The sequence below is a fragment of the Setaria italica genome, chromosome IV (genome assembly GCF_000263155.2).
Source record: "Setaria italica strain Yugu1 chromosome IV, Setaria_italica_v2.0, whole genome shotgun sequence".
Lineage (NCBI taxonomy): Eukaryota > Viridiplantae > Streptophyta > Magnoliopsida > Poales > Poaceae > Setaria > Setaria italica.
The window spans coordinates 1,267,835-1,288,751 of NC_028453.1; the positions used below are offsets into that span (position 1 = coordinate 1,267,835).

A 20,917-nucleotide genomic window follows, 5' to 3' on the forward strand; every position below is an offset into this window, starting at 1 on the left:
CCAAAACCGATTTAAAGGCAGAAATTTCATCAGTGGATCTACGAAAGACGTCTCACAGTGATTTTTAATAAGCACATCACTGGACAGAAAACTTCAGATGATCATGGTACATGCCACATTCAGTGCCACAGTCAAGGCCCAAAAGCAAAGCCTGGCAGAAAATACAGATCTCTCTCAGTCCTGAGACACCCACCCTAAGCACCCATCTATCTCAACTCATTTGCTCCTCACCCAGTACCTTAGCAATTGTAAAGGGAAAAAAAGAAGTACTGCTCCTTTTTCCTAGGAGTATCACACTATCACACATGTATAGACAAACATCAAGCACTACAATCAAGCAAGTTCTGATAAGAAATTTGAACTGCAAAGACCACTATTGTCAGTTCTAAGTGATCTCCAGCCATGAGGGGTATCTAAGATCTAAACAAACGCACAACAATACCACATTAGTACAGGGAGATCATTCCCACTGGCTGATTTTTGTGTGCTTTGATCTCTTTTCTTTTTTGACCGTTTGCGTTTGTTTTCTATAGCTGTTTTCACTCTCCTCTATCAATATAAGTTCCGCAGATTTCCTCCCGACCGATTAAAAAAGAAAACCCACATTATTAGCAACATTCCAATCAATTACCTTGGTTTTGGTTTCCTCGTCAATGATGTCAGCTTTGAACTTCATAAAGCCAACACGTTTCCCGAACATGTCAACCCCCTGCGGCGCAAATTCAGATACAAACAAGTGCAAAGTGAGAAATGCCATCCATTCACAAAGCACATTAACAATTTGCTCGGCAGAATCCTAGTGAATCTCAGCCATTTCGACCAAACCACCACAAACGCACCGCACCTGGATGAGGATTCGCGTGAGGTTCAATCTCCCGTAGGTGAGGACGCCCTTCTCCGACTGCAGGTTACTCAGCCACTGCTTGAAAAGCGAGGAATCCACCGCGTTCCTGCGCGTCGAGTCGCGACCAAACAACAGGAGACTAATCAGCGAGCTTTCCCTCCACCCAACCAGCAGATGGAATAGGAGAAGGAGCCCAGATGTGACCTGAAGTCCGCCTCGGGGAGTCCCGGCGCACCCACGACGAGGACGGGGGCCGCGGCGCCGGGCACCTCGATCGTGGTGCTGGGCGGCGCCGAGGCAGAGGCTTCCGACGAGGCCATGCGAACGCCGCGGCGGCGGGTCGCTGCTCGTGCGACCGGGGAAGGGAAAGGGAAAGGGAGAGGCGGCAGCGGCGCACGGCGGCGGAAGCCAAGCAGACACCGTGCACGAGTACTCGCCGCTACCGCTGCCATGGTCTTCGCAGCGGGTCTCTAGAAGCTTCTCGCACGTGGAGCAAGCAATAACTCCATGGGCTGGAAATGGGCGAGGCCCCATTATTTTCGACCCAATTAGTGCAAAGCGTCATGGGCCTAAGCCCAGTAGGCTGACCAGCCCATGAGTAGGTTACTACCCTTGCAACCGAGCCGCACCGCGCACCACGGCGCAGACGGCGGCGGCGGCAACGGACTAATCAGCAACCGAGCGGGCGGCGGCGGCGGAGGAGGAGATGCCGGGGAAGGGGCAGCGGCGGAGGGAGAAGAACTACCGGGCGGCGCACGGCGGGGACTCGCGCCTGCCCCCGCCGCCGAAGCAGCGGGAGCTCGAGGCCATCCCGTCCAAGCTCCGCCGTCTTATCGCCTTCCAGAACAAGCACGACGACAACGCCAACGCGTTCTCAGGTGACTAATCTCCTTTCCTCTCTCAGGCCCTGCGACTAGCACATAGATAATCTGCCCAATCTCCTGTTCTACTCCATGACCTGACCCTGTGAGCGTTCTTCTGGTGGTGTTTGTTGCCCAGGAGGTGCTCGTGCTCCCGGGAAGCAAGATGATGGGTTAGGGAAGAACAGGCCGGCTAAAGATAAGGTAATTCCGGGGTAGAGTAGCGTAGATTAGGCTTCGCCTTTTGTCCTCAACTCTGCACTTTACTCCAGTTCACCTGATTCACTGTGTGTATTTCGATTAGGAGGCTGTTAAGAATTTGATGTGTTAGTTTCTTCACATTTTTCACTCTTCATGTTCTATGCTGTTTTTATAGAAAACTAAGAAGCAGACACCAGAGGCTCCAGCTGAAAGCAAAGCATCGGAGATCAAAGGTGGCCATGGTTCGGCTGCCAATGAGAATGTGAATGCAGAGGGAAGCAAGGGGAAGCGAAAGAGGGGGAAGGCTGTGGACCTTCGTTTCAAGGAATTGGAGGAGAATGTCTCAATTTCGAAGAAGCAAAAAAGGAAGAAGTAAGCCCTCCATAATGCCCTCATGCACGAAAGTACAAGATCCACTGCTATCTCATTAAAAGGTATAAACAGTATCAACATGCCATACCATGAATTTCAGACATCTGGATGAGAAGAAAAAGAAGCGCAAGGGTAATAAGACGGAGACTCTTCCAGATTTCCCTGGGCGTGAGAAAGTAAAATTTGGGGAAGTTGTTGAGGCTCCACCAAAGTTGTCATTCCCGAAGGTACCTTCACTTCTCCACATCACTATATTTGTGAACTCCCTTTTTGTGATCTATTTTCTGCATTACACATCAATGGTTTTATACCTTTGTAGGTGAAGAGCGCTTCAGATGCTTCTCGTGAGATGCTAAGGAAAGAGGCGATTGAGAATTACAGAAATATCAAAGGCTGGACATCGAGGCCTGGACTCCAGCTTCCAACACTAGCTGAAAATACATTCTTGTCCCCATAGATATTTTATCTGTTTATTATATCATTAACAAACTTGCTCTGTTTGTATCAGAGAAGTTTAGAGTATACTCTCTTGTAGGAAATTCTCAAACAAGCATTTCTGCTTGGGTTCCATGTTTTTGTTTCTGTTTACTTTCAAATCTTATCATTGCTGTGTTCTTGCAAATGGTTAGTATGTGCTTAAGAAAGTGTACTGACTGTTTGATCAGTGGTTTGGATTTTGGAAACATGGTGCCAATGTTTGGTTCCCTTTCATCCTTTGAGATGGCAATTGGAGTATAATATTATTCACCATAGTATAGTTGTGGAATACATAGATATTTCCATCAGTAACAAAGTATACAATAGCTTGTCTGGCAGTTCAAGTTGAACGGCGGTATGCATGCAAATGGAGGCCTTTATCCATGTGGAGGGTGAACATTGTTTTGTATGTAGCATCCTTGGATTCATCTGCCAGTTTGAACCTGAAGAAGTGTATCAGGGTGGCCGCCACGATCTTCATCTGCCTATATGCAAACTCCTTCCCCAAGCAAATACGGGGTCCCGCCTGATGATCAAAGAAAGACTTGTTAAATTCAAGTGTCTGCCTAAAAAGAAAACTCGACCACAGGGAGATGACATCAACATCCCACTGGCTGATGGCTAATGAAATTACTTGGCTTTCATTTAGACAGTAAATATTGCAGACTATTTTTCTTTAGCAAGAGAGCAGGACTTTGAATGCTACTGTCTTCTAATATTCTAAACTTTATCTATTCCTTTCTAATTATTTACAAGAATCTAGGCTTACCTATCATGAACCAGTAATGTTATAGTTGGATCTAGGTCCTCTCTAAACATGTGAGGGATGACCGTAACCAGTTATACTTACATTGAAGGATACAAATTTGTAAGGGCTCTCTTGCTGGAAGACTCCATTCACAAGCCATCTTTCAGGCCTGAAATCTTCAGCATCTTCACCCCAGAGGTATGTCATCCTCCCCATTGCATAAATCATGTAATTCATCCCATCTCCTTTTATCACTCTATAACCATTAGGTAGTACATCATCTTCTTCTGCCATCTTACCATCCTGTAAGAATGCCGCAGAATAAGTTCACCAAGGAAACATCAATGTCGGTAGAATACAAGTCTTTATGCAAACATAAAAAATACGATGTTTAGTGGAAATTTATTAAATTTATTTGCTGCGTAGCTACATAGCTTTATAGTTGACTAATTAATTTTCTTCTGCTGATTATTGCAGAACAATAATTTTACATGCATACTTAAATATGGACTGCAATATCAAACTTCTAATAATTTTACATGGGCACAGAATTTTTGCAGACACCAAAAGACTATATTCATGGAGTTGTAATAGGTAGCACATTTTCACCTGAAACCATCTAAAGCTCCTTTGTAGTTAACCAGTTAAGTTCTTGTTAAGTAAGGATTCACAGGTATGTTAATAACGCCCTGCAGGTTATGGTAATCATTTGATGTCTGATCCAAATCAGGCTAAATTATGGTTGAATTTGTTTACTTGGATCCTAGTCTATGCAAGTGATACCCCACAGAGAATTTATTTGTACCAATGGAACAGCTGGATATAGCCGTAGTGTCTCAGAGATTGCAGCGTGGAGGTAGTGCATTTTGTCAATAGCACCTTCGTTCAATCTTGCAGTGAAGTCCTCTGTGTTGTTATCTTCCCTGGCCCACTCAACTGACTCATTGATTTCAAGGGCAACTTTATCCTGCACTAAAGGGTTCTTGCAGAGCATATAAAAGAACCAGGTGAGAGTGTTCCCAGTTGTGTCTTTTCCGGCGATCAGGAAGTTGAGGACTATGTCACGCAGGTACCGATCATTCATTGTCTCAGGGTCCGTTTTGCTCTGTATTATGAATCTTGATAGTATGTCTTCTCTAGCTCTCTACATGCATCACAAAGGAGAAGATAGAGTTTTACAAAGAGAAGATTTTGTAGAAGTGAATTTGGTTCAAAAGTGGATATCGCAGAAGTAAATCTGTGCAATATGTTTACTTTGTCTACAAACAGTGGATTCTAAGGTTACTAAAAAGTTATGGAGTACATGCTCCACAAGATATAAGAGCTGATAAGTGATAACTTATACAATCATCCACGGCCCTCAGAAACAGTTGTAAATTTAAACTGGTTTGCAAATGATGCTTGCTGTACCTATCCATCAGCAGATATAAATCGGTTTATCTTGTTAGGATGTGAAAAAAATGTGGATTATCGTGACTGGACACTAGGATCTCTTATTTCGGTGCTAGATTGAGTTTTATTCTTTAGCTTGTTACTAAAAAGCATAAAACTACATAAATGGCTGTATTTACACATTAACAAGATTATATTCAGGATAGAGTTTTGCAGCCCTTACATTATCTTGTCCATTCATTTGTTCTCTCTTTTGATGGATCAACTTCATCACGAAGTCATCAATGATCTGAATGTTCCTCTTAAGTTTGGCTTCTGATCCGATATTAAAATACCTTTTCAGCTTCCAGAATAGATCAACGTATCGGTGGTAAACAAGAGAGTTTGCCTCATCGAATGCATCGCTGAACTGAATGCTAGATTCATCTGTTCCAGATAGTGTGTTCAGCTCGAATCCGAATCCCACTTTGAAGATGGAATCCATAGTTGTTTTCATCAAAAGCTCCTACGAGAAGGTGCATTAATATATTTTGCCATCCAATAATTATTCATGAGAAGTACCAGGCTGGTCTATGAATATGTATTAGAGTTCAATCAAGTAACTGAACCTTTTCGGTGCATACATCCTCAAGCTGAATAAAATTAATCTTATGTTAGCTTATTTAATCCCTATATTAGCTTCACAAGGTACCTGCATCTTTATGGTAACACCTACTAGTATGGTCTTTTATATGACTTAACGACAATATGCACTTTTGTGTTAGTCGTAGAGGTACCTGCATGTTTATAATAGTTCCACTAGTTGCTGCAGAGGATATTTTATCTGCCAGCTTCCTAGCATTTGTTCTGAACACAACACTGCTGAATTCACGTAGCACTTTGGTTGAGAACTCATGGCTTGCCAGCTTCCTCTGGTGCCTCCACTTGTCCCCATCAGCTGCAAAAATCCCATCCCCAAAGAGATCCTTCATGACGCTATAATTGAAGATCCCCTTGTATCAGCATCAAACATGTTAAAAATTATATCTGTAAGCTCATATCGCAATAATCTGCCATACTTAAGTTAATCCATTGTTTGAAAGGTTAAATTATTTGATGATGTGACAACAATACTACATGTGTTGCAGGATGTAAGCTTCTGAGGAAGGAGCCCAGGGGATGGGAGAAAGAGGAGGGCAAAAGTGATGGATGGGCATGGAGAACCACCTTGCTGTATTTACTGGAGCTGGTCTTGAGGACATGCTCGATGATGACCGGGTCGGCGGTGTAGAACTCGCTGTGCCCAGGGTACACAAGCCTGCTGGTGGGATGCGCCAGCGCGTAATTCACATGCTCATCGAACAGCCTGTGGAAGTTGTTGAGCTGCCGGAACACGGTGCCGACGAGCGGCGGCCGGTCCCGGTCCTGGTCTCTCCGGGCGAACTCCCTGGCGCAGAAGACGGCGAAGGACGCCACGACGGCAAGGATGTAGAGGGTCACCGCCAGCAGCGCCGCCGCGAGCACCGAGAGCAAGCAGAGGCCTGCTGACGCCGCGAGGGAGGGTAGCTGGGAAGCCATTGGAGCTTCTGCTTACTCAGACCAAGTTGAATGTATTACATATATATCCTTCAGCCATGATATTCTCTTGTTCTTTTTTTTTCCCCGAACTGTTATGCTTTTGGTTTGGTCATTGACAAATGTCAATGTGCTCTGGATTGGAGCAGCAACTTTTGTTTTTCTATCGATGCCGTAGCCCCGTGTGATTGGGTAGTCTGGTATTGTACTGCAACATGATGTATCAGGATAGCGATAGCAAAGCTAGCTAAATTATTGATTAGTTTTTTTTTATAGGAGTGGCAACTTGACAATGATAAGAGCGTCAGCATGGGCGTGGCAGTTGGGCTTTTATCTTTCAGTGCTTCTGCTGCGTGACTGACACGGGCAACAGGCCAACGGTCCAAGGCTTCGTATCCGCTGGTTCCTTTGGTCCATATAAAATAGATAGATGCCGCCGTATAGTGCGAACGTCGTTGCTACTGGTATATTATTATAAGTATATTGCTTCATTTCACATAGGGAATTTGGCTTTTTTTTTCCTGCGAATACATCAAAATTTTATTAACAGATTCATTGCGGAAAATTCTTTATTTTCAAAAATTATTTCAGGGCAGATGTTAATATTTTCATAGTGCCAACGATGGATTTTATTTATTTATTATGACGAACGTATCTATCGGGGCCATTCAGTCGCATAATATGAAAAAAAAATACCGTGGCCTTGGGCCATCCAACAACATTCCAACGGTAGTTTATTAGTGCATCGGCCATGTTGGTTCCATTCGTTCTTCAGGGTAATTAGAGCACAACAAATCACACTTTTAACCTTAACAAGTTATTCTCCCTTTTTAGAATATGTCCCATGCTGCTTCATTGTTCTTTTTTAGGTACTCGCCATGAGTTTCCACTAACTTCCTCCCAAGTACTATGTATTATACTTGTGCAATGTGTGCATTTTTTCAGTACATGCAAAGGTTACAATAGCTCGTTTGGCCATTCATGCCGAACGTGGGTATGCATATAAATGAAGGCCTTTGTCCATGTGCAGGGTAAACATCACTTTGTATATTGGCTCCTTGGATTCGTCTTCCAGTTTGAACCTGAAGAAATGTACCATAGTAGCAGCCATGATCTTCATCTGCCTGTACGCAAAATCCTTCCCCAAACAGACGCGGAGGCCCGCCTGATCATGGAAGCAAGATTGGTCAAATGCAAATCGGTTGTCTAAAAGCTAATGAAATTATCTTTGGAAGTCTTGGTAACCTGACGACTAATGAACACTGCCACGTTTTCTGCCGTTGGTTTGTATTTGTACCAACTTACTCATTCCGTAGTTGTCACCACTGACAATGAGTTAGCATGGTATTTTCCTACTTCAGTAAGAATGAAATGTTGAACACTTGTTTTTTTTCTCGCTCAAGCAACATAAGGCAAGAACTGAATAGCACAACCTTTCACTGTTTTATGTTTTAATGCTTTCTGTCAGTTTTGGTCTGGGCTGTGAGTCTCCAGTTATACTTACGTTAAAAGCCACAAACTTGTAAGGGTTCTCTTGCTGGAAGACTCCATTCACAAGCCATCTTTCAGGCCTGAATTCTTCAGCGTCCTCTCCCCAGAGGTATGTCATCCTTCCCATGGCATAAATCATGTAGTTCACTCCATCTCCTTTAGTCACTCTATGGCCATTAGGCAGCGTATCATCTTCATCTGCTATCTTACCATCCTGCAGGAATGCCAAACAAATATTGCCATTTGTTATAGTATATTTGGTTGCAAGAATCTTGAAGTTCTGATAGCATCTTAGCGTTAGATTGACCTGTCAATTTTGCCAGCAAGTTTTTCTTAACAAAAACTTATCGTCATTTTTTTTTGCACCTGATTCCTACAACCCTATCCCCATTAAGACATCCATAATAACTGAGTTTCTTGTTGGTGTTAAGTAAATATCCACAGGTCTTTCATGATTATCGTATAGGCTAACATGCCAAGTATGCTAAAACTACAACTTATGCTAGTCTTCAGCTCCATCATTATCTAAGCTAATCTACAGTTTCATGATTATGGTAAGTTACTGTGTAAGTAGGTACTCAACGTCAGATACAATTTTGATCCTGTATACCCTGCACGGTAATAGTTATTCGTACCACTGGAACAGCAGGATACAGACGGAGGGTCTCGGTGATTGCAGCATGAAGATAGGGCATGTTTTCGATAGCACCTTCATTCAATCTTGCAGTGAAGTTTTCAATGTTGTTATCTTCCTCGGCCCACTCAAGTGACTCATTGATTTCAGTTGCCACCTTATCCTGCACGACGGGGTTCTTGCATAGCATGTAGAAGAACCAGGAGAGAGTACTTGCTGAGGTGTCTTTCCCAGCAATTAGGAAGTTGAGGACTATGTCACGCAGGTAACGGTCATTCATTGTTTCAGGGTCCTCCTCACTTGCTAATATAAGGGGCTGTTTGGATACGAGGTGCTAAACTTTAACAGTGTCATATCGGATGTTCGGATGCTAATTAGGAGAACTAAACATGAGCTAATTATAAAATTAATTGCAGAACCTTGTGCTAATTCGCGAGACGAATCTATTAAGCCTAATTAATCCATCATTAGCAAATGGTTACTGTAGCACCATATTGTCAAATCATGGACTAATTAGGCTTAATAGATTCGTCTCGCGAATTATACTCTATCTATGCAATTAGTTTTGTAATTAGCTTATGTTTAGTACTCCTAATTAGTATCCAAACATTCGATGTGACAGGTGTTAAACTTTAATAGGGTGTTCCCAAACACCCCCTAAATCTTGTTAATATATCCTCTCTGCCTTTCTGCATGTGTCAAAGAGGAGATAAAATTAGAAGTAAAACAGTGAGGTGCGTTGTTTACCTTGTTTGCCCAAAAATTAATATCCTGATTCATACTGTAGGAAAATATAGTATGGCGTGAGAGAGTTTCTTACTTTCTTAGCAGTTGCATAGTCACGTCCATTCTTCATTTGCTCTCTCTTTTGATGGATCAACTGCATTACAAAGTTGTCGATGATCTCTATGTTCCTCTTTAGTTTAGCTTCTGACCCAATATTAAGTAGCCTTTTCAGTTTCCAAAATATATCAACATATCGGTGGAAAACAAGGAAGTTTGCCTCATCGAAGGCCTCACTGAATTGCATGCTAGGTTCATCTGATCCAGATAGTGTGTTCAGCTCGAAACCAAATCCCACTTTGAAGATTGAATCCATAGTTGTTTTCATCAAAAGATCCTGAGGAAAATTGCATTAGATTGACTTGGCCTGCAATCAAGAGGGTGAAAATAAGGAGAACTTGCAATAAAATGGGTAGGGATAAGGAGAACTACCAGGTTTGTATCTGAACTTTGTAGTTGAGTTTTTTTTTAATAACATGTAGTTGAGCTTGTTACTGAATTTTCGGAACAAGCTTGATTCCTAAAACTTTGAGCTCTGTTTCAAGTCAATTATTATGTTTGTTTGCTTGTTCCACAAACTGAGTTATAGATATCTCATTCAGCAGTGTTTATATGTTCGCTCCATCTTTCTCCAAAGAACAGCTATGTTAAATTCAGATTTAGATGTAGAATTTGCTTTGTTTTGACTTCCGTAAGTCAACTTGCTAAACTAAAACATAGAATAGGCTACAGCTACAAGTATACTCTAAGCACTTGTATCGTCCTTTCCATTTTATGATAATACTCATAGAAGTACCTGCATGTCTATTGCAGTTCCATTGGCTGCTGCAGATGAGATCTTCTCTGCCAGTTTTGCAGCATTTATTCTGAACACGACACTGCTGAAGTCGCGAAGCACTCTGGTCGAGAACTCGTGGCTTGCTAACTTCCTCTGGTGCCGCCACTTCTTGCCATCTGTTGCGAAAATTCCATCTCCAAAGAGATCCTTCATGATCTGAATGTTGAAGTCCCCCTGTGGATCAGGTTCGAAAGCCATCAGAACAGTGGACAAGCTCAATGTGTCCAAAGTCACTCAATTTACCCTTGTTTTTTAAGGTTAATAAACACAAGTAATCTGACTAAATTGAACATGAAAATGCAACACTGAAATTGTCCATGTTATTTTCATGGTAACACGGTATAACTTAATCAGAGCATGGCATTTTGTAGCATGCAGTCCACGTTTAAGAGAATACTCAAGTTTTGACCTTCCTTCACTTGAAGTTGCAGGACTTACTCATCTGAATATAGATTGAACAATACAGTGGCAGTGAGGGGAGATGGAAGATGATCAGCATGTAAAACCACCTTTCTGTATTTACTGAAGCTGGTCTTGAGGATATGCTCAATGACTTGTGGATCAGAGGTCCACAGCTCACTGTGCCCAAGAAAGAGGATCCTGCTGGTGCGATGGGCAAGCGCGTACTCCACATGCTCGTCGAAGAGCCTGTTGAAGTTCTTGAGCAGCCTGAACACTGTCCCGAGTAGAGGTGGCCGGTCGTGAGCTCTCCAGGCATACTCTCTGATGCAGAAGACGGCGAAGGAAGCAACAACGCCCAGGATGTAGATGGTCACCGCCAGCAAGGCTATGGCGAGAGCTGAGAGCAAGCACAGGCCTGCGGTTGCTGCGAGGGAGGAGAGCTGGGAAGCCATTGGAGCTGCTACTTCCGCTGTTTTCTCAGAGCAAGAATGCAAGATTACCATTTGATTGTTTTTTTGGCCATTGAGCATAGGTGTCAAGATTACCATTTATAGAACAAGCGACGTGTGATTCATCGTGTGCAACAACGAATCACTCCTTTTTGCCACAAATTTGAACGCTGCGCTTAGCCGTTTGGTCTTCGTTTGGAGTAAAGATGAAATGCTTGTACCCTTGCTAATCCTTTGAGCGGACAATTAATTTGATCAGTTGGGCAGCAAAAACTTGACAGGGCCATCGGCAACGACGTAAAGTTATCGCATTCATCCATCTGTGTGTGCTGCTATCGTCCACTAGCAATCCAAGGTTTTCTTCGCCACCGGTGTGCCCTGCGTTTTCACCCACTTGCGATCGTATCCTTTTCGTAAGAGCGACTGGTTGCCTTCCTGATAGCGCTCCGAACAATCCGAGGTATGTGCATAATGCAATGCTTGGACTCTGGATTTCATGCATGTGAAGGTCCTGCTGTCCATAGCTATAGCCAGCAAAGTGGGGGTAAGTAAAGGCCTGTTTGGCTCCACCTGTTAAAAGTTTAACACCCGTCACATCAGATGTTTGGATGCTAATTAGAAGTATTAAATATAGACTAATTACAAAACTAATTGCACAGTTGAAGTGTAATTCGCTTGACGAATCTATTAAGCCTAATTAGTCCATGATTTGACAATGTGGTGCTACAGTAACCATTTGCTAATGGTGGATTAATTAGGCTTAATAGATTCGTCTCGCGAATTAGCACAGGGTTCTGCAATTAATTTTATAATTAGCTCATGTTTAGTTCTTCTAATTAGCATTCAAACATCCGATGTGACACTGTTAAAGTTTAGCAACTTGTATCCAAACACCCCCTAAGTAATCTATCCATTTCATATTCCAAATTATAAGTCATTTTACCTGTAAGTCAAACTTATTTATCTTTAACTATGTATATAAGAATTGCATAAATATCTACAGCATCAAATTAGTTTAACTAGATAGACCATGAAACATATTTTCATACTTCATTTATTTGATATTGTAGATGTTAACATGTTTTTCCACAAGTTCGTTAAAAAAACATGCTTTTCCATAAACTTGATGAAAATTAAAATTATTTAACTTACAATAAAGCTAAATCGATCTATAATTTGAAACGAACGGAGTAGCATTAAGTCAGAGACTTAGAAGAAAAGAAACATCATGGTCAAGACACATAAATGGTTTGTACTCCCTCCGTTTTTATTTATAAGACATAGCATGACTTAGCACAGTCTTCCAAATTAAACTTTGACCATTCATTTATTTTATGTTATATTATTTATGGTTATAAATTTATGATTATTATAGAGTATATTTGATTACGAATTCCCGTATAAAGTTTACATTATAAAAATAAAAATATAGTTAAATTATTAGTTAAAAATTGTAAAGTTTGAATCATGATATAAACGAAGGAAGTAGTCATAGTCGAAGTAAGATACACGTGCAGACGATTGTGACACACTTTCTAGTGGTTATAAAAGATGGGCAAGGGTTTTTATAAAGGGACATCGGGTATTTATTGACAAAGAGAGAAAAAAATAACATAGTACAATTTCTTTGCAAAAGGACCCAACTGGCCAACACAAACAAACCCTCCTCCAACGATTGCACCACCACCACCATAAAAGAACTCGCCATCATCATCGCTTTCTGGAACAACTAAAGAGGAGCTGTATCTTGAGTTGCCAATGTAAAGACTACAACAACAGCCATCCGAAGATGCTACCAAAGACTGGCAAGTTCTGTCTCTCCTTTTTCCTCTCTTTGGCAAAACTGCAGCGGTGAATTTGATCGTACAACTTTGATTGAGTTTGGCAAAAACCTTTCCAGCCAAACGTTGGCAAAATCCAACCGAACCTTGGAGGTGTTCAAGTGATATGCCACTCCTACTTTTACGGTCGATAAAATGGACCACCGAACATAACAAAGTAATCCTCGACGCCGCTCTCAGCTAGGTCGATAACAACATCGTCATCCGAGCTCCATTCAACATTATCTCTTTTTATCGTAAGATAGGGATATGTTTGCATACCTAATTTTAAGCAAGTGTGGCAGATAAATTTAAAGCCACACTTTATCATAGCATAGGGACTCTTGCCACACTTTTTTAACTCTATAATATGTGGAGTCAAAAAAATCTTACCTAAGGTTAGTTAACGACTAAATATCTATCAACTTGGTCAAACTTGACTAAGGTTATGTATGGCGAAGTGTGGCGGGGAACCCAAACACCCCCAAGGTCCGCATCATTACACTTTTTTTGGCAAGGAAAAAGTTCATTCAAGCTGACATTTCCTAGTAGTGTGTGTGCAATACAAAATGAAGCATGACAACCGTTTATTTTTTTCCAAGTGTCAAATAAACGACTAATTGGTTTATTTTTCTAAGTCGTTTTCAGTCACTTTTTTGACCAATGAGGCTTTGACACATCAGCATGACTGCATAAGATCCCATAACAAAATCTGAGTTGAAAAGGTATAGAAACCAGTCAGAAAAATCAGTCAAAACATAACAAATGACAAAAATGCCAAACGTTGGCACGGACCAAACGCGCCCAAAATCTAGGCATAGACCCAGTAAGAAGCAAAAGCTGGCCCATGCGTGTCGCACATTCTCTTCGCGGCTTCGCCTGCCGTGCCTTGCGCCGCCGCGGGGGAGCATGACTCTTCCAGTTTTCCCCCAACAACCCGATCCGCCCACGCAATCCCCAACTCGATCAAACCGCGCACGAAAAAACCCACCAAATTCCCCCAAAAATTTCTGATTCCACCAGAAATCTCGAATCCCGATGCGCCCCGTCAACACCAGCGCATGAGCTTTCTCCGCACGCTCGCGGACACGTTCTCCTCGCTGCTCTTCTCGTCGGGAGGCGGGGCGCCCATGGACGCGGCGGGGGCGGCGCCGTCGCCGGCTGCGGTGGTGGGGGAGCGCGTGGCGTTGAAGCTAAGGGGCTACTTCGAGCTCGCCAAGGAGGAGATCGACAAGGCCATGCGCGCCGAGGAGTGGGGGCTCCCCGACGACGCCACCGCGCACTACCGCAACGCGATGCGCGTCATGCTCGAGGCCAAGGCCGCGCGGGTCCCCGACGCCGTCTCCTCCAGGTGCGTCCGCGTCTGGTCCCCGTTCGCTTCTCGTCCCCATCGCGGCTAGGGCATCTGGGTTCGCGACTGATTAGTGGGTGCCTGTGGAGCTTGCAGCGAGAGGGGCCAGGTCAGGGTGTACCAGGAGAAGATCGCCAAGTGGCAGACGCAGGTCGAGGAGCGGCTCAGAGTGCTTGGCCAGAGAAGTGGTGGAGGTAACTACTAATTCATTTTTGCTAATTCAGCTGCATTATTACACGGCACTGCAAAGTTTGTGAAATGTGATCGGCTATTTGCGCTCCCCGTCTAGAATATTCTGTTAGCTGCTTGAAAAATATGGATTATCAATTTATTCATTCAGTTCACTGAGCTGTTCAAATGCTTCATAATTATGATTAATCTGTTAGCTGCTTGAAAAATATGATGTTGAATAGATGAATATGAGTTTCAACTTTTGTGCTGCTGTGATGTGTTGTTCGGATGTGATGCTAGGATGTCTAACTATTTCAGTGTCTTTTGTTTTGTGTAGGGTGCATAAAATTTTCCTGCTTATCTTGTTCGCTGTAGTTCCTTGGGAGTTAACTTTGTGTTACCTTGTCTGTGGTTTTCAGGAGCTGCTGCTTCAGTAGTGCCGAAGAAGGTATAGCTTCTGGACTTCTAGCTGCACCTGTGGTGATATACTGTATCAAACTTCTGTTTCGTAGATCAACTGTTTGTTTGTTTGGTGTATTCTCTAGGTTATTTGGCATAAACACTTTATAGTGTAAATGCATCTGGCTTGTTTTAGTAATATTAAGCAGGCATCTATTCTATGCAAAATCAGTGTGTCCTTTATTTTTCCCCTCACCCGACCAATGCTCACTGACATGTTGATATGATACAAATACTTTACTTGCTGTCCATGATCTAGGAGTAAAAAACTTGTTAAGCCAAGCTCATGTGGACTTGTCTGTGCAATTTTTCTTTTCAATTTTGAAATCTCAAGCATTAGAAAAATGACAAACATCGTTTTTGTAGGTTATTGCAAGCAATCTTATTAATAGGACAGCAAAACCAGCACCAAGTAGCATCCAAAAGTCTACTTTGCAGAATAGCCCTACCTTCAACAGAGGTGGCCAAGCATCTACACATCAGAGGATTAGCAGTGGAGGTTCCAAACCTGTTCAAAAGGCTGGCGGAAGCTATGATGACAAGCTTGCTGAAATGATTAATACAACCATTGTGGACAGAAGCCCCGCTGTTAAATGGGATGATGTTGGTATGCTGCTAATAATTTATCATATATACTCCAATAAAACATCTGGTACAGTATCCTTGATCAGCAATTTGATTTGTAGCTGGTCTCGACAAGGCAAAGCAAGCACTCATGGAAATGGTTATTTTGCCTACTAAACGAAGGGATTTATTCACCGGACTTCGGAGACCTGCTAGGGGTGACCTTCTGCATTCTGAAATTGTCTTGTTTCTACACTTGTTCCACTAATAGGAAAATCTGATTAATTTCCGTTTCCTCTTTTAGGTTTGCTTCTCTTTGGTCCGCCTGGGAATGGAAAAACGATGCTTGCCAAAGCTGTTGCATCAGAATCTGAAGCAACATTTTTTAATGTTTCGGCTTCTTCATTGACATCAAAGTGGGTATGTGATTATCCTTCCCTTTTTACAAGTTGGTGCAGTGGATGATCTTAATTAACTCATTTTTCATTGGCAAAACAGGTTGGAGAAGCTGAAAAGCTTGTCCGGACACTTTTCATGGTTGCTATTGAGAGACAACCATCTGTTATTTTTATGGATGAGGTCTGTGTCAAAATAAACCCTTTGTAGTAATCATTTGTAGTTATCTTCTCAAATCATTTTTTCTGAAATTATGTAATAAAAAAATTCTATTCAGGTTTGCTTTTGCTTCCATTTTCACTAGAATTTTTTTATAGATGAAACCTGTTGCTTATTTGAAATAATTCCCTACTGATTTGTTAGAATGTTGATTCACTACAAAAAATGAAAGAAAGGCTGATATGCAATTTCCATCCACTGGTTCTGCTCTTAGGCTGTATGCACTGGTGTTTTCATTAGCATTTCACTTCTAGTCCAGTGACCCCGTTGTTTTTAAATTTAATGTTTTTGGTGTGGCCTGCTCAAGAAATCTACTTGAAACACAAGGATTGATTTATTTTTGTCTTGTGACTTTGCAAGTAAAATCTTTGTGAATACTAGAATTTCTGGTGAGCAAGATGTTATCTGTATCCTTTTAGTTCTTGGCATGCAATTTTCTTACAGTTTTGAACTGCATTTATTAACGTGATTTTATAGATTCTTTCATATTTAGTTGTTTTCTTGTAACATTGGAGTCTGAGGCTTCTTTATGGTGGCTGGTTGGCTGGCTTTTACTCTGCAGATTGATAGCGTCATGTCTACAAGGTTAGCTAATGAGAATGACGCTAGCAGGCGATTGAAATCTGAATTCCTTATCCAGTTTGATGGGGTGTCCTCAAACCCGGATGATTTAGTAATTGTTATAGGTTAGCATCTTTACCTTTCTCTAGTTGTTTGATTATGCTTTGCTTTTACCCTGTGTTTTCCTATACTGAAATATTTATGATACATCACATTCGCAATTGGAAACCCTGTGCTGAAACTTTTATATTCTACAAGGACAGTAACTTTTGGTTTGGTAATGCCTGTTGCTTGATTCACTGCTGCTTGTTTGGGCTCGATATCCTGTATTTGGTTTCAGTTTATTACTTCCCCAAATTTATTAAAAACACACACACATTGGATTTGCAATGCAAATGACCCTTGATTTCAATTCTTAGTATTAGGTTTTTGATTACTTAAGTAGCGTTGGCTAGGAACTTGCAAAAATTGTGCTTCTTGGGATGGTATTTCTGAAACAGTATCCAGCACTACATAGCATGTTATATGAGCTGCCATCAGTAATTCAGTCTAATTAATACGGAACAGTTTACCTTTGTCAGCTTTTAGTGTCCACATTTTTTTTTCCACAGTTGTATTTTTATTACAGAAAAAGGATCCTTCAAACCAATAATTGTTTTTTGCTTTACCACAATTTGGTCTTTATTTGACAAAGCATTATCTGCATACTGATATTTTTCTAATAGTGATTAATATTTTCTTAATGATGGCAATTCTTTGTCTAGGGGCTACTAATAAACCTCAAGAGTTGGATGACGCTGTTCTTCGAAGACTGGTAAGATTTATCCCAACATATATGGAGTAGTATTGGTTTTTTGGCTCAGAGTTTATCCTCCATGGAAGCTGCACCTGTTTCCTGAGACACTTTTGCCTGAGTCTGTTGTGGTAACCCGAGAATTCTTTTGAAACTGAGAGTTACAGAACAGTTTTAAAGTTACAATAGCGACTTTCTGTGTTTGCCAATAATTTTAGTAAATTATATGGCTACTAGAGAATGGTCTAATTATGTTGAAAATAAGTTATGTATATGCATCTAAAAAATCTACTTTGAGGATTGGATACTTTGCCTATTATATTGGTGATGCGACATGTAATTCATCCATACTGTAGTATCATTATTCTGTTACTGTTACTGTATTAGTCTGTGAATGAGTCAGGAGGAGTTGGTAGATGGGCCTTGGGAACATTGGGTGGAGTGCTGTGCACTTGTTTTCTCATTAATACTTTACTATACTTCCTTAATTTGCCTATATTTTCAATGCCACCATTTTGAATCTTATAATAAATAGGTGAAGAGAATATATGTACCACTACCTGATCCAAATGTACGGAGGTTACTTCTGAAAAATCAGCTCAAAGGACAAGCATTCAAACTGTCGAGTAAGTGCTCCATGATGTCACTTGATAGCTATTTATTTTGTATGTGAATTGAAACCTAATCTGGAATTGGTTCCTGACAGATTATGATTTGGAAAGACTTGCTGTGGAGACTGAAGGTATGTTAATCTCTGGTGTATGGTCATTTTGAAAAGACGGCCTATGCGGTCCTTTGGTACTGAAACAGTTGTGTCTAGGATATTCTGGAAGCGACCTGAGGGCCTTGTGCGAGGAAGCTGCAATGATGCCAATAAGAGAGCTTGGTCCACAGAATATTCTTACTATTAAAGCAAACCAGGTACGTTTTAACAGCCTGAACTTCGATATATTTCGTCGGAGTTTTCTTCATGGTTAAATTGGCAGTTTCAATGGACTTCTAGTTATCTTTGCCTCAGTTATTGCCCAGTAAATATTGGGAATGTCGATATCCAAAGCAAGTTAACCCCATGTTTAACCTGTTATGTAGTTGCGACCTTTGAAGTACGAAGACTTCAAGAACGCGATGACTGTGATCAGGCCGAGCTTGCAGAAGAGCAAGTGGGACGAGCTGGAGAAGTGGAACGAGGAATTTGGCTCGAGCTGACAACGATGCGCACCGTCTGCTGATCAGGCAGCCCTAGTTCGATCTGTACATGATCTCATCCTCATTATAGCTTACACGAGTGGTCACCCTGCTTATCCGTGCGTCCACATTGGATAGGATACGACCATCATACAAGGAGAAGGTGTATCACCGGGAACAAACAACCTGTAGCTATAAACGTTGCGCGAGAAAACCGCCGCCTACCTACACGAGTTCATATATGGGCTGCATGGGCCTAGGGCAGGTTGAAGCTGTCTGTCGTCGTCATGGTGTAAAGAGAAACCAATGATCGTAACTTAAACAAAGGTCAAAATGAAGTTTCACTGCGTGCTTATGACTGCTGTGAGTGGCTGAGGGCCGTGCAACTGGCCTTCAGGATTCCGTTTGTGAATCCTGGAATGGCACCCCGTCCCTGAAGGGAAGCCATTCTTGGAAGAAGGTTGGATGGATTGGATTGGATGAGCGACCGACCGACCAGGTTCATTCATCCATGATCCATTCATCTCTCCGTCCAGGACGGGCGGGAGGCAACGTGCCGGACCGACCCCCACTGGCCGGCCACTGGCAGGAGCAGCAGCACGGGCGGGGCGAGCGCGCATGTGCCGGCGCCCTGGCCCTGATCTCGCGCGCCGCGGACACAGGCCGGCAGGCCGGGCAGGCTTCCCCTGGTCCTCCACCCCGCCACCTCTTCGTGTTGCCTACTTGCCTTGCGCCTGCGCGCGTCCCCATCCTGATCCTCGCCATGGCTTTGCTGCTGCCAGGTGAGATCCCCGGCCGCCCACCGGCGGCGAGGCCTGTCGCCTGCCGGTGACGCCGTCGCCGCCGCGGGATGAGCAGCGTTTCGAACCGGGTCAAGGTCACCGGAGAGCTAGCGACAGGTATCCATCCTCCTGACACAGCGACGCATGCGTTTACATGCCACGCTGCCACGAGCCCCCAGTTCCCCACTATGCTGCTACTGCTAGGCGTCAACGTTCAGGGACAATGCTCGGGCCTCTCATCATCAATGCTGCCGTGGCTTAGGATTCTCGTTTAGATGAGCGAAATCAAACCATCTTTGAAAACTCTTCAGCATTTTTTTTTGAAAAGAACTCTTCAGCATTTTTGTTTGGGCGAGAGGAGGAGGGAGGAGAGCTGGGCCGCAGTGAATTTTATCTGCCTGTGCAAGTGACAGTGGATGGATAGATGGTGGTGGTGGTGGTGGGACCCACGTGCCCTGCTGCGCGCGAGGTGCTGGTGATTGGGCGGTTGGGGCCTCCGGCCCCGCGATTTGGCCCGGAATGTTCTTGCTGCTATACGAACGATCTGAAGCTCTGAATTGAGATCCGAGCAACTACACATGCCATGCCTGCCTGGTTGCTGAAGTTGGGATCCGAGCTGGGGATTGTACTTCAAGTACTAGGTGGCGTGCGCGCGTGTGTCTTCTCCGTCCTCCCTTTGCTTGCTCATCGGAGTTAGCAGCCAAATTGGTTGCAAAAACAGCATCAGGACATTGCTGCTGCTTCACTTTCAAAAAAAAAAAGGACATGCGTGTAGAAGCTGCTGCACATCCTTTAAATTGAACTTTAATCTTCAAACTGACAAAGTGCTTGTTCAAAAAAACACAAACAACTTGGGGAAAAAACAAATACTACGAACTATTTTTGAAAAGTAACACTAATGGTGCGTGCATCTACCCCATGTCTATGTGCAGTAGTACCAGTACATTGTTCATTGTTCGGACACGGAAAAGCAGCGACGGGTCCGGTACGTACGGCGGGTTCGACGCCGACCGTGGCGCAGGGGGGGCCGGCGGAGGAGGCGACGCCGCTTTCCGGTTGGGCATGGCCCCTAAAAAACCCTCTCGCATCACATCCCACAGCTACGCTATACTACACTCGTAGCTCGCACAAACAAACACGCGCAGCCAAGCACATATCACATGACCCATGCCTCAGTTTTTGAGAGGCCGGGTTCACGTCGCATCAGGCAGGGCCATGGCCACCATGGCTCTTTCCTCTCCTTTCCTTGCGCTCATTGAGAGGTGAGATTGAAAGAAACCTTCCGATCGAGAGGAGTACTACTATGGATGGATCCCTCTTCGGGGTCATGCAAGCGAGCGAGTGCCCTCTACTCCTCTAGTAGTCTCTAGAGTGGCGCACCCTACTGCCACCAGGACGATTACTGCTCCTGCTACAACTCAAAGAAGCTACAGTGCTCTGGACGTGCTCAAAGAAATCCTAGAGAGAGACAGATGGACAGTATGCTTATGCAGGAGCAAGGGTAGAGGCTAGAGAGAGATGGACCGCGCACTGTGTGTGGGAGGAGAGAGGGAGTAACCGCTAAACCATAG

General features: G+C 43.1%; 5 protein-coding genes across 5 annotated transcripts in view; 2 read left to right on the forward strand and 3 right to left on the reverse strand.

Annotated features, from left to right (window-relative positions):
• LOC101784855 (nudix hydrolase 14, chloroplastic) overlaps nucleotides 1–1,352 on the reverse strand; it is an 11,749-nt gene extending 10,397 nt beyond the window's left edge. The window contains exons 1-3 of the mRNA XM_004966553.4: nucleotides 1,049–1,352; nucleotides 845–950; nucleotides 630–709 (exon numbers count right to left, since the gene is read on the reverse strand). Of these exons, the coding sequence (XP_004966610.1) occupies nucleotides 630–709; nucleotides 845–950; nucleotides 1,049–1,296 (434 nt within the window). The 5' untranslated portion in view covers nucleotides 1,297–1,352. The remainder of the gene's footprint in view (nucleotides 1–629; nucleotides 710–844; nucleotides 951–1,048) is intronic.
• Nucleotides 1,353–1,487: 135 nt separating this feature from the next.
• LOC101786574 (coiled-coil domain-containing protein 137) lies at nucleotides 1,488–3,026 on the forward strand. The gene is made up of 5 exons (XM_004964361.2): nucleotides 1,488–1,722; nucleotides 1,844–1,908; nucleotides 2,081–2,277; nucleotides 2,378–2,504; nucleotides 2,597–3,026. Exons 1-5 carry the CDS (start codon nucleotides 1,551–1,553, stop codon nucleotides 2,732–2,734), a joined length of 699 nt encoding a protein of 232 aa, XP_004964418.1. The 5' UTR covers nucleotides 1,488–1,550; the 3' UTR covers nucleotides 2,735–3,026.
• Nucleotides 2,963–6,723, reverse strand: LOC101786178 (cytochrome P450 704C1). The gene is made up of 6 exons (XM_004964360.3): nucleotides 6,101–6,723; nucleotides 5,671–5,886; nucleotides 5,118–5,399; nucleotides 4,308–4,646; nucleotides 3,605–3,805; nucleotides 2,963–3,280 (listed from the first exon to the last, which is right to left on the reverse strand). The coding sequence occupies exons 1-6, from the start codon at nucleotides 6,449–6,451 to the stop codon at nucleotides 3,095–3,097; spliced, it is 1,575 nt and encodes a 524-aa protein (XP_004964417.1). The 5' UTR covers nucleotides 6,452–6,723; the 3' UTR covers nucleotides 2,963–3,094.
• Nucleotides 6,724–7,331: 608 nt separating this feature from the next.
• On the reverse strand, nucleotides 7,332–11,220 carry LOC101786968 (cytochrome P450 704C1). Its single transcript, XM_004964362.2, has 7 exons — nucleotides 10,704–11,220; nucleotides 10,153–10,368; nucleotides 9,409–9,693; nucleotides 9,226–9,262; nucleotides 8,575–8,876; nucleotides 7,953–8,153; nucleotides 7,332–7,613 (listed from the first exon to the last, which is right to left on the reverse strand). The coding sequence occupies exons 1-7, from the start codon at nucleotides 11,142–11,144 to the stop codon at nucleotides 7,428–7,430; spliced, it is 1,668 nt and encodes a 555-aa protein (XP_004964419.2). The 5' UTR covers nucleotides 11,145–11,220; the 3' UTR covers nucleotides 7,332–7,427.
• Nucleotides 11,221–13,718: 2,498 nt separating this feature from the next.
• LOC101752832 (spastin) lies at nucleotides 13,719–18,917 on the forward strand. Its single transcript, XM_004964363.2, has 13 exons — nucleotides 13,719–14,216; nucleotides 14,313–14,410; nucleotides 14,807–14,835; nucleotides 15,213–15,453; nucleotides 15,533–15,628; nucleotides 15,715–15,830; nucleotides 15,909–15,989; nucleotides 16,588–16,711; nucleotides 17,351–17,400; nucleotides 17,915–18,005; nucleotides 18,086–18,121; nucleotides 18,200–18,300; nucleotides 18,469–18,917. Exons 1-13 carry the CDS (start codon nucleotides 13,927–13,929, stop codon nucleotides 18,583–18,585), a joined length of 1,470 nt encoding a protein of 489 aa, XP_004964420.1. The 5' UTR covers nucleotides 13,719–13,926; the 3' UTR covers nucleotides 18,586–18,917.
• The last annotated feature ends 2,000 nt before the right edge of the window (nucleotides 18,918–20,917 follow it).